At 57.1% G+C, this 16,405-nt stretch overlaps 1 protein-coding gene and 1 long non-coding RNA gene across 6 annotated transcripts in view; both read left to right on the forward strand.

The window, feature by feature from the left end:
* Window positions 1–8,953, forward strand: part of MEF2D (myocyte enhancer factor 2D) — a 30,602-nt gene extending 21,649 nt beyond the window's left edge. For all 5 annotated transcript variants that reach the window (XM_038543015.1, XM_038543017.1, XM_038543013.1 and 2 more), the window contains 4 exons: window positions 692–821; window positions 4,154–4,397; window positions 4,780–5,086; window positions 5,334–8,953. In XM_038543015.1, the coding sequence (XP_038398943.1) occupies window positions 692–821; window positions 4,154–4,397; window positions 4,780–5,086; window positions 5,334–5,345 (693 nt within the window). In that variant the 3' untranslated portion in view covers window positions 5,346–8,953. The remainder of the gene's footprint in view (window positions 1–691; window positions 822–4,153; window positions 4,398–4,779; window positions 5,087–5,333) is intronic.
* A 2,207-nt stretch (window positions 8,954–11,160) lies between these two features.
* LOC111096731 lies at window positions 11,161–12,637 on the forward strand. The gene is made up of 2 exons (XR_005362352.1): window positions 11,161–11,559; window positions 12,255–12,637. It is a non-coding gene; the product is annotated as an uncharacterized LOC111096731 (long non-coding RNA).
* Window positions 12,638–16,405: the final 3,768 nt, after the last annotated feature.

Here is a 16,405-nt window from a genome sequence, read left to right on the forward strand (position 1 = left end):
TGCCCGCTGGACCGTGACAGCCATCTCCCCCAGGCGGCTGAGGCCCAGGGCAAGGCCCGAGTTGGCTGTGGTGGGGGCTCCCCATCTCCTCCCCGCCTCCCCGTGTCAGTCCTGCGTGCATACCACATGCGCTCAGGCACATGCAGCCATGCATGCACCTCAGACTCACCCTCAGCCAGGAGCAGGGTGGGAGCTCCTCCCTCCCCAACTCCCTCACAGAGGCCAGAGAGGCTGGAAAAGGCAGGCGGGCTTTGGCGGCCAACACAGCGGCAGTTTCGGCCCCGGCATGGAGCTGGAATAAACAAGTGACTCAGCGGCAGATGGAGCCGACAGCCCTACACACGTGTGTGCGCACACGCAGGCACACGCCACGCCAGGCCCCGCGTTCCCCGCACAGATGCCACAGTGCTCTGGCAGGGCATGTATGGCCGTGTGATGGGTGGGGAAGACAGCTGGGCCTGCTCTCCGAGGCCCCAGGGCCAACGCGCCTCTGCACGTGTGCATGCTTCCCTCTGTGGTCTCAGCCTCTCTGTGAATGCGCCAGCATTCATGTGTGTCTGCGGGGGCCTCTGTGCTCAGGCGTCCACCCAGGCCTTGGGGGGCAGGGGCCCCAGCTTGGACTTGGGACAGAGGGCCAGGGTAAAGCAGCCCACCCTTCTGCCACCTGGTGACAGACCCTTTCTTCCTGCAGAACAATGCCCAGCGCCTTGGGGCCTCCCAGTCTACCCACTCGCTCACCACGCCAGTGGTTTCCGTGGCAACACCAAGTTTACTCAGCCAGGGCCTCCCCTTCTCTTCCATGCCCACTGCCTACAACACAGGTGAGTGCTCGAGCCAGGGGAGCCAGCCCCTGCCTGTCTGTCCGTCAAGTGACCGTCCATCTATCCATCAACTGACCGTCTGTGTAGTTGCATGCACCTTGGCCTTGGGGCGAGGGCGGAACCAGAGGGGAATAGATGTTTTCTGTTTCCTGGGGGGGGTGCTCCAGTCTGAGGAAGGCATTCGATTTGGGGGAGCCCCCACCTCATTAAGGTTGCCAGATTCAGGCAGATGGAAACAGGATGCCCACTGAAATTTGAATTTCAAATAAAACAACGAATAATCTTTTAGGATATGTATGCGTCAAAGACGTTCTGCTAAAATGTTGAAGAATTATTCATTATTTGGTCTGAAATTCAAATTAATAACTGGGTATCCTCATTTTTAATATAGGACCTAATGGAAAAAGGAGTCCCTGCCCTTAGGGACCCTCCCATCTGAGGAGAAGCAGGCCAGAGGTGGGCTGAGTGGATGATTCAGGATGCTCAGGGTGGGGGACTGGGAAGGGGGCACGGTTGGTCTGCAGGGCTTCCTGGAAAAAAAGGAAATAAGGGAGAGAAGACAGGTGGAGGCCAGAGAGAGGAAGCCCAGCAGGAAGTGTTACTCAGTCTCCCAGGAAAGCCAAGAGGGAGCTCTCTGCACAGGGAGGAAGGGGAGGGCGTCTACCCATGGGCGCTCCCTGGTGGGGTGATGGGGCAGGGAGGGAGGGCACTGATGAACCTCGGGCAGAGTGGTGAAGGTGGAGAGCCACTTGGAGACAGGGGAGAGGTCTAGGGATAAAGAATTCGGACAGGACACCCAGTGCCCAGGCCATCCTGGGTCCCCGGGGTTGACTGGCCTATGTCACCCACTGTCCCCTCCCAGGAGCAGTCTGTGAGGCTCTCGGCCATCCTGGCTTGCACTCCACATTGTTGGGTCAGGAAAGACTTCCCCATGAGGAAATGCCATGGCACATCATGTTGGAGCATTTGTTTCCTCCTGCCAAGACCTCAGCCACCTGCAGATTCCCTCACCTGTGATGGCTCATGCTATGGCTGTTTTGTGAGGAGCTCAGACTAGACCAAAAAGCCCCTAAACTTCTCCCACTTACCCAAGCCCCTGTTCCAGGCACCTGTGCAAATCCTCCCCAAATCCTGTCTCTTTCTCATGGGTCAAAATCTAGAAGCCAGGCCAAGACATTGGGCAGCCCCTTAGGGCAGGTGCGAGCTGGAGCCACCCAGCCACGTATGTCTGAGTCCAGGTTCTCTCAGCCAACTGTGTAGTTAATCCCTGCACATTCCTGTCCTCATGCCTGCTGCCATCCTCAGGTGGCAGTGCCCCTGGGGGCCAGTCTCCTCGTCTGGAAAAGTTGTGGGTGTGCAGAAGGTCTCTGAGGCTCCCTGAGGGTAGCACAGACTACTTTTCAGGAGCCATTATTTTGTTATTTGTTTGTTTTTTTTTTTTTTAAAGATTTTATTTATTCACAAGAGACACAGAGACAGAGGCAGAGGGAGAAGCAGGCTCCCTGTGGGGAGCTCAATGTGGGACTCAATCCCAGGACCCCAGGATCACGACCTGAACCAAAGGCAGATGCTCAACCACTGAGCTACCCTAGTGTCCCAGGAGCCATTGTTTTTGGGAATCCCTAAACGTGGTGGTAGTTTCCTGCCATTTTCTCCGGGCCTCGCAGGCTCTTGAAGCTGGAGGGGAGGTTAGCGCATGTCCGTGAAGCCCAAATAGGTGCCTGGCAAGACCAGACTTTAGACTATTTGTCAATCTGGTGTGAAAGCAGATTCTGACCCTGGGCCTGCCCTTAGGGCCCTGCTGGGAAGTATGGGCTTCCTCACATCCTTCCAGAAGCCAGGGGCTCTGGTTCCTCTTGCTGCTGGAGCCCAGCAGCCGCCTCTGTTTTGACAGTGGGTGTTTTCAGGTGAAAACATACCCTCCATATGTAAACAAAACCCCAGTGAACACGCTGCTCATCGTCCTTGGCCCCTGCTCAAGTTCTGGCTGAGGGCGATCTGGCTCTGATGACGTCCCTGGTAAGGGACAGGCCTGGCCCCTTGTTGACACTGGCTGCAGAGGTCTGGCCTGGTTGCTGCCGGGAGGCCTGTGGGAGAGCAGTGGAGCCCCCGTCACCCTGTCATGGGCAAGGTTGTGCAGTCTCCCAGGGTGGGTGTCCTCCTTGTCTATAAAATGAGTATGGGAAGTAGTGGAGCCTTGGGGCTCCTTTATGTCCTTGCTCTACTTTTTAAGTGTGAGCATCTCAAAGCTGCTGGCTAACAGTGTTATAAGACCAGAGGCGAGCAGTCACCATCTCCAGGTGGGAGCATAGGTCAGCAAGGAGCAGGGGTCTTGCCTCAGCTGGGAGCCAAGGCTCCCCACACATAAGCTGCAGTTGCCTCGTTTGTGAATGAGTAACAGCAGCAGGCCAGTCTTCGGAATGCCTCCTGTGTGCCAGACAGTGTTGTGCGCACTTACAACGGCTGCAGGGCCCATAGGTAGAGAGCAGGTCACTTGCCTCAGATCGTGGGGCCTCAGGGAGGCAATCAGGACTCCTGACCGCCTCACTCTTGCCCTTCACCTTCTTGTTCTGCTGCTCAGTGGTGCTGTCTTCCTGCATAAAGATGGGGCCATGGCCCGTGACCCCTTGAGTAAGAGCATGGTGGTGTGGCAGGGGTACCACGTGGAGTATGCCTGTGTGCCCCCACAGTGCCACCACCCTGGGCTTCTTGGGGGGATCTTTACTAAACTGTCCCAGACAGGCAGCAGCAGGGAACACTTCACGCCGTGTCAGCCATGCAAACATCAGGTTCTTCAGACAGAAATGGTAGAAAGTGAGGAGCACCCCCTGACGAGGAATGTGTCAGAAGCCTGGCCGAGTGTGCTGAGGGCAGGTTCCCCTCGCCACCCCTTTACCCCTCAGGGCCCCAGGGCCAGAGGTGTGTCCTCTGGGTTGATGTGCGCACAATGGCTCAAACCCTTGCCACTCCTCCTCTTACGTGTTGACAGTCCCAAGATCTGGCCATGGCCGTGAGTGGAAGGGTGGTGACAGTGCGCTTCAATGCGCCAGTCCCCTGGCATCCTCACTACCACTCTGTCTCTGAAGGGTTCCTGAAGACTTGGCAGTTGAAGAAACGACCATTAGACGTATGTTAGACCTTCTGGACTTCTTTCCCCTTCTGTTTTTGAGTTGACATTCTGAGAATGCTACCTATACCTGGAAAAAAGAGTGAACAGTGTTTTAAAAAAACACCCCTCTATCCTGCTGAGAACGGCACCTGCCGCTTCCTTAGCTGCAGTCCCTGCTGGGGGGCCTGCTGAGTGCTTCCCTCCTCTCCCCCCACCCCTGCAGATTACCAGCTGAGCAGCGCTGAGCTCTCCTCCCTCCCAACCTTCAGCTCCCCCGGGGGGCTGTCGCTAGGCGGTGTCACCGCCTGGCCGCAGCCTGCGCAGCAGCCACAGCCGCCCCAGCCCCAGCCGCCCCAGCCTCCCCAGCCGCCGCAGCAGCCACCCCAGCCGCCCCAGCCACCGCAGCAGCAGCAGCAGCAGCCACAGCCACAGCCCCACTTGGTCCCCGTGTCTCTCAGCAGCCTGATGTGAGTCCTGGGGCACTGGGGGGTGGGGGTGGGGAGAGGCAGAGGTGAGGGCAGTAAGAGTAGGCTCCTCGCTCAGCGGGGCTGGGGGCTGGAGTGCTCTGTCACCCACTGGGACCACAGGATATGGGACACTGAGCACAGCCTGGAGATCCCTGCCCCCGGAGCCCCTCCCCAGCCAGCCAGGAGCACCAGGATGCCAGTCACCCGGGACAGAAAGAACTAACGTGGCTTTCTCTTCTTTCCCCTCTTCCGGCACTTGGTCCCTCTCCTGGACTCTCCTCTGTGTGCTTGTCCCTCCCTGCCGCTTCCCCACCCCACCCCCCGTCCCCACACCCCGTCCCCTCTGTGTCCTGTACCTACCCTGCTCCATCCTCGTGCCCAGCCCGGGCAGCCCTCTGCCCCACGTGGGGGCCGCCCTCACGGTCACCACCCATCCCCACATCAGCATCAAATCGGAGCCGGTGTCACCCAGCCGGGAGCGGAGCCCTGCACCGCCCCCGCCAGCCGTGTTCCCGGCCACCCGCCCGGAGCCCGGAGATGGCCTCAGCAGCCCTGCCAGCAGCTCCTATGAGACCGGGGACCGGGACGACGGACGGGGGGACTTCGGGCCCACGCTGGGCCTGCTGCGTCCAGCCCCGGAGCCTGAGGCTGAGGGCCCCGCGGTGAAGAGGATGCGGCTCGACACCTGGGTACTGTAGTGCCACCCCTCCCGCCTGCCAGTGTCTGCTGCACCCCGGGACTGCCCCCACCCCATGCCCCCACCCGGGAGGCCTCCTGGCTGCCTCTGCCCCACCGCAGGCCAGTCTGCCCTTCAGGCACCCTCAGAGCTGGCCTGCCCCCAGGGTCCTGGCCCTGCGGGGAGAGGGAAACAGGGGGCGCCTAGCTGGCGGCCGGGGCCCTGACACCCCGTTCTCCATCTCTCTCCTCTCTCCGCAGACATTAAAGTGACGATTCCCACTCCCCTCCTCTCAGCCTCCCTGACGAAGAGTTGACAATCTCACCGCCCACCCCTCCCCACCCTGGGCTCCTCCCGCTCGACCCCCACTTCCTTTTGTGCTCCATGTCCTGTTGACGGTTACATTTGTGTATAATTATTATTATTATATTATTATTATTATTATATTTTTTTTAATTTGGATTCTGGCTTTGGAGAGGGGGATGTTCCCATCCCTCTTTTTGCACCCCCTACCATTTTACTGGCTGGGGGGGGCTGTTTTTTGCGGGAAGGGGGGGACACTTTGCACGTTGTACACATATGCTGCAGGAGGGGGTGGGGAGCCCTATAGGCCTTTGGGACAGGACAGGTGTCGAGCCCTGCATGCGGAGCCCTCCCACCCCATCCCCCAGATAGAGGGAAATAACCAAAAAACCTACCAAACAACAAAACCCCTTACAATAGACTGAAACCCCAAAGTCGGCTTGATGGGTGGGTTTGTGTTTTGGGGGGAAGTGAGGCACAGCTTCTGAAAAGGATCTCTGCTTCTGGGCTGTTCTGTGGCCACGGGCATATGCAGGCCTGGCCCCCACATGCCCCTGCACACACACCACACACTCTCATGGATTTCTGCGTGAGCTATACCCCCAAGGTGTGGGATGCTGGCCGAGCTTTTAGGCTGGGAAGGCTGCCTGGGAATCAGGCTGGAGGCAGGTTTTAAGGCGGGGGCCCCTCAGAAGCACATTTCGAGAGAAAGATGGAGAGCTGTGAGCGGGGGCCGAGAGCTGGGCTGTGGGTGAATTGGGGCCCCTTCCTTCCCTGGCAGTTTCTCTAAGATATGCAGTGCAATAGCTCCCCGTCCCTCAGCTGACCCCAGCCCCAGAGAGCTGGCCACAACGTGCAGGGGGTATGGAGATGTGGGGAAGCTCCAGTGAGGTGGCCCAGCAGGACCGGCACCCTGGCATCCAGGGGCAGGTGTGAGTGGGGGCTCACTCTTCCTTGCAGGAGGGATGCTGGGGTGGCCGTGAGGGTGGGAGGAGGCCCACCTCCCCCTTTCCTCCTGGACCCTCCCAGCCCCTCTTATTAGCTCCTCTGCTCCTGATCCCATGACCCCACCTCCCTGCTCTGGGCGTCCTCCTGGTCAGCTACCTCCTGTCCCACCACCCCCAGGCCGCAGCCCACCTTCCCTCTTGGCTACTGTAATTGTAAATAGCAACCTTTGGAAAACGTTAGCAGTGTAACAGTCCAGGAAACTGTTTTTTTTTTGTTGTTGTTGTATTGATATGAAATGAGATTCTATTTTTGTCAAAGTATATTGTAATAATAATGACTCACGCGGCCCGTACTGTACAGATGAGACTCTTCTGCTGTTGTTCCCGCCGCCCTCCCTGCCCCCGCCCCACCTCTGCTGCCACCCCAAGGGGTCCTGGATCACAGATCAAACTGGAGGGGCAGGCGCCCAGACCATCCTAAGTGGCCTGACCCGAGGTGGCGGGTGGCAATGTGCCCCAGCCCTTCACCTGTGTCTGCTCCTCTGCCCCAGGACGCAGCGCTGCCTGGGGGTTTCATCCCAGTGGGACAGCGGACGGTAGGCCAGGCCCAGCTGAGTGGTAGGGGACTGTCCAGACTTGCCTCTGTGACCCAGCCGCTTGCAGTATTCCAACACTTGACACAGGGAAGGAACCAGAAGCAGGGGTGTATGTGACCGCATGTGGACCTGAGCGTGTCTGTGAGGACATTGGTGTGCGTGTGTGTGTGCGTGTGTGTTTGTGCGTGTGTGTCTGTGAGCCCATCTGGGACTATACGTGAATCTGTGTGTGAATCGAACTCTGAGGGCCTGTGTGCATGTGCCTGGGTTTTGGCAGTGGGACAGGGGCTTCCGTGCTGCACAACCCCGGCTCCCAGCTCCACCCTCCTCCAGCTCAACCCTCCTGCCATCCCTGCCCCTGCCCTGTTCTACCCTCAGCCTTGACTGGTTTGGGCTGCAGTTGGGGGGATCTGGCAGCTGCCCATTTGCTTCTCCCTGGGGCCCTGCCTCTCCTGGGTTCCACGCACAAGTGGCTCCCTTTCCCGCTCTTCCCCCACCCCAGTCCTGCTTTCAGGGTGCCACTCATGTTCCTCTTCCTTCTTGAAGCTGCTTCTTTGGTCCAAGATCCCTCCTTACTCAGAGTTCAACCCCCCACCTGCCGACTGGGTACACAGCATGTCCCAACCTACTCCATGGGTTCCTAGAGGGAGTTTCAAGAGTCGATGAGATTTGATCAGGGCCTTGAAATATGCCAGGGTGTAGTCGTGTGTGTGTGTGTGTGTGTGTGCGCGCGCGTGCATCCCCAGAGCCTTGCCCAGTGTCTGGCGTGTAGTTGGTGTGCAGTAAATGCTGAATGGGTGAATGGGTGAGTGATAGGTGCTCGATGGAGCTTGAGTGACTGGTTTTCCCTTCCTAGCTATTCCTGCCAGCAGTCCGCCCACCTCTGTAAGCTGGGCTTGGCCACCACTAGACACGCGGTGGGGACGAGAGCCTCTGCAGTTCACGGTGCAATATTCACCAGTTTTGCCCTCTGCCTTGTAACGGCAAACCTGGCTTTTGATGACTGTGTGTGTGTGTTTGTGTGTGTGTGTGTCCTCTCTCCCCGGGGGTGGGGATGGGTCTGTGAATGAATATGTGACATATCTGCAATGTAGTATCCCAGGGTTTCGCTTGGGGGTAGGGGCTCCTGGCTGGCCAGACGCATGGGTCCCTGAGAACCCAGACCTCAAGGGGGCTTTATTTCTTCCTCTCACAAAGCCAAATTTGCCTCCACCTACTCCTTCCTCCTAAGAACTGGGCGTTTGCCAAAGTCATCACTGGAGTCATCCCACGCCCCTCCCCTCGCAGCCATCCCACAGCTCTCAGGGACTGTGGGCAAGAGGACCTTCCCATTCCCCCGGGATGCACCACCCTCCCTCCAGGGTAGTGGCAGAGCACTCTGTGCAGCAAGACTGACCCCTGACCTCTACCCAGCCCTCCCCACCTTAGACAGGAAGGAAGTAATGCACCTTCTCTTGATGATTATTTATTTGTTTGGAGAGAGAGAAATGATGTAAAAGTGTATCTAGAAATATCTATATCTATATATTTTTAACTGACTCTTTGGAATCCCCTGGGGTGGGGTGGGGGTAAATTTAGGCTATCGTGGCAGAGGAGAGACCTGGAGCCTGGGACCTCCTGTCCTCTCCTCTGCCACCTCTTTCCACCCACTAAGCAATGGTGGAGGGCGTGGCATTTGTGTGGGGGCAGGGGGCTGCAATGTTCTATGGAGAATCTGGATTCTCTTTGTCTTCCCCGTTCAAGTCCCAGAGGGAAGGGGGAGGGAGGGGAGGCATGGAGGTGCCCCCCAAACCTGACAATCACCCACACTCCTGGGGCTGCTCCTGGGTCCTGGGCAGGGCGAGTCCAAGTGTGTGGCTGTTGATTTGTTTTCAATATTTCTTTCCGTGCTGTATGGTGATGCTTTCTTAGTATTCTACACAATAAGAAGACAAAAGTTCTCGGGATTCTTATGAGTTTTGTTTGAAAACTCTTTCACTATATTTGTTGTAAAGAGGTTTACTATTAAAAGAAAAAGAATACACATTTCTGATACTTGGGCTTGGGTTCTGGTTTCTTTGGCGCGGTTAGCGGAGGAGAGGCCTGTGTGGCCTGCCACTGCAGAGGCCCAAGTGTCACCTCAGCTGGGGGCGGGGGTGCTTTCAGATCTCGGGTGAGAGTGTCCTCTAGGTTCAGAAGCAGAGGCGGCCCAGCACAGAGACAGTTGTCCCGTGGGAAGCCGTTCGAGTGATCCTGGGACCCAGGAAGCACAGAAGCAGCTCCGAGGCCAGGTCAGGAACAAGTGGGAGTGGGGGGGGCAGGGCGGCAGGGCTTCGACCATCAGAGGCGCTTTTTTTTTTTTTTTTTTAATTTTTATTTATTTATGATAGTCACACAGAGAGAGAGAGAGGCAGAGACACAGGCAGAGGGAGAAGCAAGCTCCATGCACCGGGAGCCCAACATGGGACTCGATCCCGGGTCTCCAGGACCGTGCCCTGGGCCAAAGGCAGGCGCCAAACCGCTGCGCCACCCAGGGATCCCCCAGAGGTGCTTTCTGCAGCAGGAACTGGCCCGCAGGGACCTCCGCCCTCTTGTCCATCCGGGGTGCTTACACGTGCCAGGGAGCCTCCCCCTGCTCTCCGAAGGCATCCCTAGGAGCCACCCAGCCTGGTGCCGCCCTGCTGGGGGGCAGATGCTGGGTCCAGCTCACCCCCAGTGGGGTGTGTATGGCCCAGGCTCGGTGTGGCTACAAGTGCCCGAAGTCCACATTGTGGGGTCGGTGCTCTGCTCGCCACAGACTTGGTCAGTCCCAGTGCTCAAGCCGGGCTTCTTCATGTGTAAAATGCAGCGCTCTGTACTGTTCTGCCTCCCTCCCGGGGCTGCTGCGGAAGGCAGCTTCTCCCTCCGCTGCGGCAGAGAGAGAGGAGCAGCAGGAAGGCTTCTGCCATCCCGGGTGCAGTTCCGCACCGGCCCCTCCCTGAAGGCCTTGAGTTCCCCAGCCTGGCCCTTGTGGCCTCGCGGCGGGCATGTGTGCCCAATGCCGTGCAGCTGGCAGAGCAGGAGGCAGGAGATCCCTGAGGCTGGGTCGTGGCTACCACCTCTCTTCCTCTCATCACCCTACCTCGGGGACCCGGGTGCCATGTTGTGGGCACTGAGGCAGCTCTGAGGAGAGGCCCAGGTGGCAGCCTTTGAGACAGGTTCTGGCTTCCCCAGGCACTGCTACAGGGGACACCCACCAGCACCATGTACATGCCAATGCCCGTGAGGCAACCTAAAGCGACACCCAAATCCTGAGCAGAACCCCTCTCCTTGGTATCTCTGTTCCCCAGACTCTGTGGCCTGCCCCTCCTCCTCCACGGGAATGGCCACCCAATGTCCTGGGTGGGCCTTACTGTGTCATAGACACTTCATTCTCTTCCCCTTCCTGGACGCACACAACTGGCCCGCGGACTATAATGGCAAGTCAGGCACATCACTCCTGAGATCAAATTGGTGGTGATTGTCCCAGTGCTCTGTCCCTGCTGTGGGAGTGGCGGAAGCCATCAGAGAGGCCCAGTCGCTATGCTATGCTGCCTCCAGGCGTCGTCCAGCACCACGGTGGACTTTGTGAACAGATTCAGTATCGGGTCTGCAACATAGCCTCCCTCTCCTGATGTAGGCGTGTCTGCTCATACCTGAACAGCCCTGAAGCCCTATTTACTGCAGTGCCCCCTGCTGAGGGGTGTTGCACAGAGATCTCTGAGCTTGACATAGTCCAGAAGGGGTTTGCCTGCCAGTTCTAGCACTTCACAGCTGTGGCTGTGGGCGGTCAGTCTGCAGGCTGCTCTTGTATCAGCTATGACATGGAGCTCATAGCTGCCTGTCCTTGGGCCCCACCCTCCCCTCTCTGGGGCAGCTCTGCTCATCTGACATCGCAGGGGACTCTGCTGCCCACCATATAAGGATCCAAACTCCCTGGCTTGGCTCCCAGCGCCCTCAAAGAGCCAACACAACCACCCAGGCTCCGTCCGTGTGTCTTGCTGTGTGTCCCTGGGACCCTAGGCTAGCCAGGCAGCCCATTCCGTGCCTTGACAGATCATTGGTATCTCTGCTCCTGCTCTCTTTCCGTCTGAAATGCAATGTGTATTAAGTACCTACTCTGTGTGAACCCCTTTGTGAGGCCCCGGAGGTGGACAGCGGGACCAGACAGCTCCTGCCTCCAGGTAGCTCAGTTTTATTTTTTTTTTTAAGATTTTATTATTCATGAGAGATACACAGAGAGAGGCAGAGACATAGGCAGAGGGAGAAGCAGGCTCCCTACAGGGAGCTCAACGTGGGATTCAATCCCAGGACCCCCGAATCACACCCTGAGCCGAAGGCAGATGCCCAACTGCTGAGCCACCCAGACAGCTCAGTTTAGACAAGAGCCAAGTGAAGCAACAGTTAACAATTGAGTCAGCAGTCTGTAGTAAATGTCACAAAGGAAGGATATGAGTGGGCTGTGGGATCAGACTTGAGGCGCACCCAAATCCAAGCCAGGAGAGATCATGGGAGGCTTGGTAGGGGTGTTCCAGCAGGGCGCTAAGACATGAGGCGTTCCCAGGCAAACACGGACAGGGGAGACACTCCTGCTGGCAGGAAGAGCATGTGGGCTGGGAAAGAGAATGGTGTGCTCAAGAAATGTAAGACTGTGGTCCGGGTCAAGGGAATGGGGAGGAACGGGGAAGAAAGAAGAGGCAGGCGGGAGCCTCACTGTGAAGGGCCTCACTGCCATAGTTTGGACTTTGTTCTGCAGGTGTGTTTGATCATCAAAGGGTTTTATGTAGAAGAGGGACTTGGTCAGACATGCATTTCAGAAAGCTCCTGCCAGCACAGCTCCTTCCCACTGTAGTGCTGAGGACCAGTGGAGGGAATGCAGAATCGGGGCCCAGTCAGGCTCCTTTACAAGTGAGAGGATGAATTTAGCAGATATTATTATTTAAAGATTTTAAGTAATCTCTAATCCCACCAATGTGGGGCTCGAACTCCCAATCCATAACCCTGCGATCAAGAGTTACACACTACCCTGATGGAGCCAGCCAGGCCCCCTTAGCAAAGATTAAAGAGGTAGAATAACAGGACTCAGAGAAATCCCTGGTGAAGACAGAAGAGGAAGGTAAGGGAGGAGGGTCAGCGGTTCCCAAATTCATGCTGGAATTCTGACAGGGTGGTGGGGCTGCAGCCCCAGGTATGTCTGGAGAAGATAAGTTTTGTTTCGGAAGAACTGAGTGAGAGGCAACACGGAAGCCACTGCAGAGCACTGGCAGTTATCCTGCTCAGGCCTGTGGGGTAGATCACCCTGTGGGTACAGAGAGGTTTCTTTTTTTTTTTTTTAAAGATTTTATTTATTTATTCATGAGAGAGAGAGAGGCAGAGACACAAGGCAGAGGGAGCTCCTTGCAGGGAGCCCGACGTGGGACTCGATCCTGGATCTCCAGGATCACGCCCTGGACTAACGGCAGGGCCAAACCGCTGAGCCACCGGGACTGCCCTACGGAGAGGTTTCTGAAGAGGGAAGCCATTCCTGGTGCTGGTCACCCATGACGTCAACCTCAGGACACCAAACTCCAAGAACCATGAAGGGAGGCTGGGGGCCAGGCGAGAGAGCCATGTCAGCCCTGAGGTGCACATGGGGAGCCGTGCTGTGTGGTGAGATGGGCCAGAAATGTAATTCTCATCTGTGATCTCCTACCTTTATTAAAGCCTTGGTTGTCTCACTAGCCTTATGCTAATCTTTATCTTTTTAAAGATTTTATTTATTCATGAGACAAAGAGAGAGTCAGAGACCTAGGCAGAGGGAGGAGAAGCAGGCAGGCTCCATGCAAGGAACCCGATGTGGGACTCGATCCTGAGACTCTGGGATGACGCCCTCAGTGGAAGGCAGATGCTCAACCGCTGAGCCACCCAGGCGCCCCTATGCTAATCTTTAATTTTTTTTTTTTTTTTTTTTTTTTAGAAATCTCTATACCCAACTCAGGGTTCCAGCTTACGAGCCTGAGGTCCACAGTGACACACTCAGCCGACTGAGCCAGCCAGGTGCCCCTAGTCTTGTGCCAGTCTTCAACAAGGGAATACTCATTGGTGCATTCTTTGGGGCATCAAGGGGTGGGGAGAGGGACACAGGTACTCTAGCTCCCCGGGGCAGGCACCAGGGTCAGAGGCATGGGAACCTAAGGAAGATCTGGTTCTAAAGGCCCAAGTGCTCCTTCACAGAGACACTCCGTGCAACCTCAGAGGCTGTTTCTTTCTTTCTTTTTTTTTTTTTAAAGACTTTATTCATTCATGAGACACAGAGAGAGGCAGAGACACAGGCAGAGGGAGAAGCAGGATCCATGCAGGGAGCCCAACGCAGGACTCGATCCCAGGTCTCCAGGATCACACCCTGTGCTGAAGGCAGCGCTAAACTGCTGAGCCACCCAGGCTGCCCAAGGCTGTTTTTTTTTTGACAAGGGAAGAGGACACTTTTCAGCTAGGTACCTGAAGGATACTCCAGAGGAACGAAAACCATTCCCAACCTGTAGGAAGTGCTGGGTAAGCGTTAGCTACTTGTCAAAGACACAAGAAGGGATGGCTTAGTTAAGGTCTGTGGACCCAAACTGCTCTACAAACCTGTCCTGCTGTTCAAGATCCCCACTCCAATAACTTTCCCTCCATAAAGCTTTTCCTGACTTCCCTGCCTGCCCCCCCTTCCCCACCGCTGTGAGCCCTGTCTTGGGAATCTGACCCCTTTATACTTTATAGTTCCCACTTTGCCCTACCCATCCTACTGAAAGCTCCTTCTAAAAAAAGCACTGCCTCATCCATGTGTCTGTCTGGCTCAGCGCCTGGCACACAGTATGTGTGCAGCCAGACTAACCAAACGTGCTCTTTGTAAACCGTGGAGTGCTACAAACCTGAAGGGTTTGTTTTTTCAGGGTGTGGTGACTCTGCAGCTTCTCCTCCACTTTGCAGCTCCTGGCGGAGCACCTAATCCCCGAGGCTAAGGAGGTGCGGATTCCCTTCCTGCGCTTAGCTACCGGTCCACCGGAGGGCTAGCACCCAGGGGCTCCTCTCCGCAGAGTCGTGGCTCCTGGGAGGCGGGAAGCCGAGGGTGGTATCCCATTCTCCCAGCCAGTTCTTCTGACTCATTCCTCAGTCCCATGGGGAGGAGTAACTTCTCCAGCCTTGTGACTGTGGAAACGGTTCAGGAACAGCGAGCGGATGTGAGGAGGGCAGAGGTGACCTCACCCCAGGATCCAAAGTGGCTCCTGCCGGAGCGGGTACAGCCTGCTTGTTTCTGTTGGCAGACGTCAACCAACTCCTCGCAGCTGGGCAGCCCGAGCCCGAAGACACAGGCGGCTGTGCGCTGGGGTCCACTGCCCCTCGGGCAGCTCCCGGGGCGGGGGGGGGGGGCGCAGGGCCGGCGGGGCGGGGGCCCGGGCTGACCACAGCCAGACCCACGGATCTGCAATCCCCCAAGCCCGGGCCGCGTTCTCGCTGTCCGGTGCTCACAGGCCCCGCCCGGCGCAGGTCGGCCTCCCCGCAGGGCGCTCCCCGTCCGGCCCCGCCACGTGCCCCCGGAAGCCGGTGACGCGGCCGCGCCAGGCCGGCCCAGCGGGAGGTCACGCGCCCGCCAGGCCTGCCGCTCGCGACCCCGGCCCGGCCGGCCGGCACCTCCCCTAAGGCGGAGGGGGCCACAAGCCGCGCGGGGCGGCGCCGGGCACACAGCAGGTGGTCAATAAATGGCCGACTGGCAGCTGCCCCGTGGTCACTGCGGCCAGGGCCCTCACCCCGTGCCCGCCACCAGCCAACTAGCCCGGCCGGCCACGGAAGCGACCGCTAACCGTCAAGCGGAGGGCGAGCCCCCAGCAGCCCGGGCGCAGACAAAGACCCAAAGCCCCGCCCCGCGCTCCCACGTGGGGCGGGAAGTGGATCTTAAGGCTCACCCCGTTGGCTACGCCAATGACGGACGGGGTCATCAGCCAACCGCGGCCCGGACAAGACTCCTGCGTACACAAATACTTGAGCCCTAGCTGGGGGGCGCAGCGAGCGCGCCGCGGTGTCTGGCTCTCGGGGTGCGCATGCGTGATCTCGGCGCCGCCCCTCCCGGAGCCACCGGAGCGGAAGTAGCGCCTCGGGGCCCTGCGGCGGAGCCCTCGGCGTGCAGCTCGGCCGAGCCGGGGTACCGGCAGCCGGCCCCGCGGGGAGGAACCCCAGCCGGCTCCGGGCGCAGAAGCCGCGGTCACGTGCCGGTCCGCCCGCGCCCCGGACGAACGAGCGGAGGAACAGCGGAGCGCTGCAGATGTCCGCAACCATTTGTACAATCTTCAACATTAGGCAAAATTAAGCGATATAGCGTTTAGGTAGATGTGGTAAAACGCTTTAAAGCGTCGGAAGAAAATAAATAAATAAATAAATAAATAAATAAATAAATAAATAAATAAATAAATAAGGTAGATGTGGTAAAACGCTTTAAAGCGTCGGAAGAAAATAAATAAATAAATAAATAAATAAATAAATAAATAAATAAATAAATAAATAAATAAAAAAAAAAAAAAAAACGTCAGAGGAAGTTCAGTGGTGATTTTACCGGGGAGGGAGGTTGGGGCGGGTGCTGTTGGGGACCTCTAGTACCGGGGTCACGGAGTAGATTTCCAGGCATTTCACCGTGGTTAGTGAATCATACATCGATGGTCCTCGTCCGTATGTGCGGAATGTGATTTTTTTTTTTTTTAGATTATTTATTCATGAGAGACAGAGAGAGGCAGAGACACAGGCAGAGGGAGAAGCAGGCTCCATGCAGGGAGCCTGACCTGGGACTCGATCCTGGGTCTCCAGGATCACGCCCTGGGCTGAAGGCGGTGCTAAACCGCTGAGCTGCCCCGGCTGCCCCGGAATATGATTTAAAGGGAGCCTGGTGTCGCCTGGACAGCTCAGTTGGCTAAATGATGGACTCTTGGTATCTGCTCAGGTCATGATGTCAGGGTCATGAGATGGAGCCCATCGGCTGGTGGGCAGCTCAGAGTCCTTTGGGATTTTCTCTCTCAAATCTTTAAAAAAAAAAAAAATGAGACTGGCATCACCCCCCCCCCCTCCAAAAATAAACATAGTTGGAGGAAAGTAGGAAGCCTTACCTATATTATGCTTGGTTTCCAGAACATTTCTACTCCTTATATCAGCTGATATTATTTCCACAGGAAAAAGGAAAACAGGAAACCCAAAGTTGCCTGAGGCCAGCAGGACAAAGGAAAGGTGAGTGGGCAGAGGGCCACTAGGGAGCCCCCTACAGTTAACACATCTCCAGTGTGCCAAGCGCTGTGCCTGGGACAGAGAACTTGGTCAGTAAGCACCTGCTGAGTGGACAAGTGACTGAACTCTGTAATTACATGGGTGTCCCGCAGTGAAAGGAGCTGCCCTGAAGGCAGGCAGGCACCCACACAGCAGCCGGCTGATCACTGGCAGTGTCAGGAGTACCGGAGAAGGAACTTTCTCTCTGGGTGAAGTTTGGAT

This window comes from Canis lupus, chromosome 7 (genome assembly GCF_011100685.1).
Source record: "Canis lupus familiaris isolate Mischka breed German Shepherd chromosome 7, alternate assembly UU_Cfam_GSD_1.0, whole genome shotgun sequence".
NCBI lineage: Eukaryota > Metazoa > Chordata > Mammalia > Carnivora > Canidae > Canis > Canis lupus.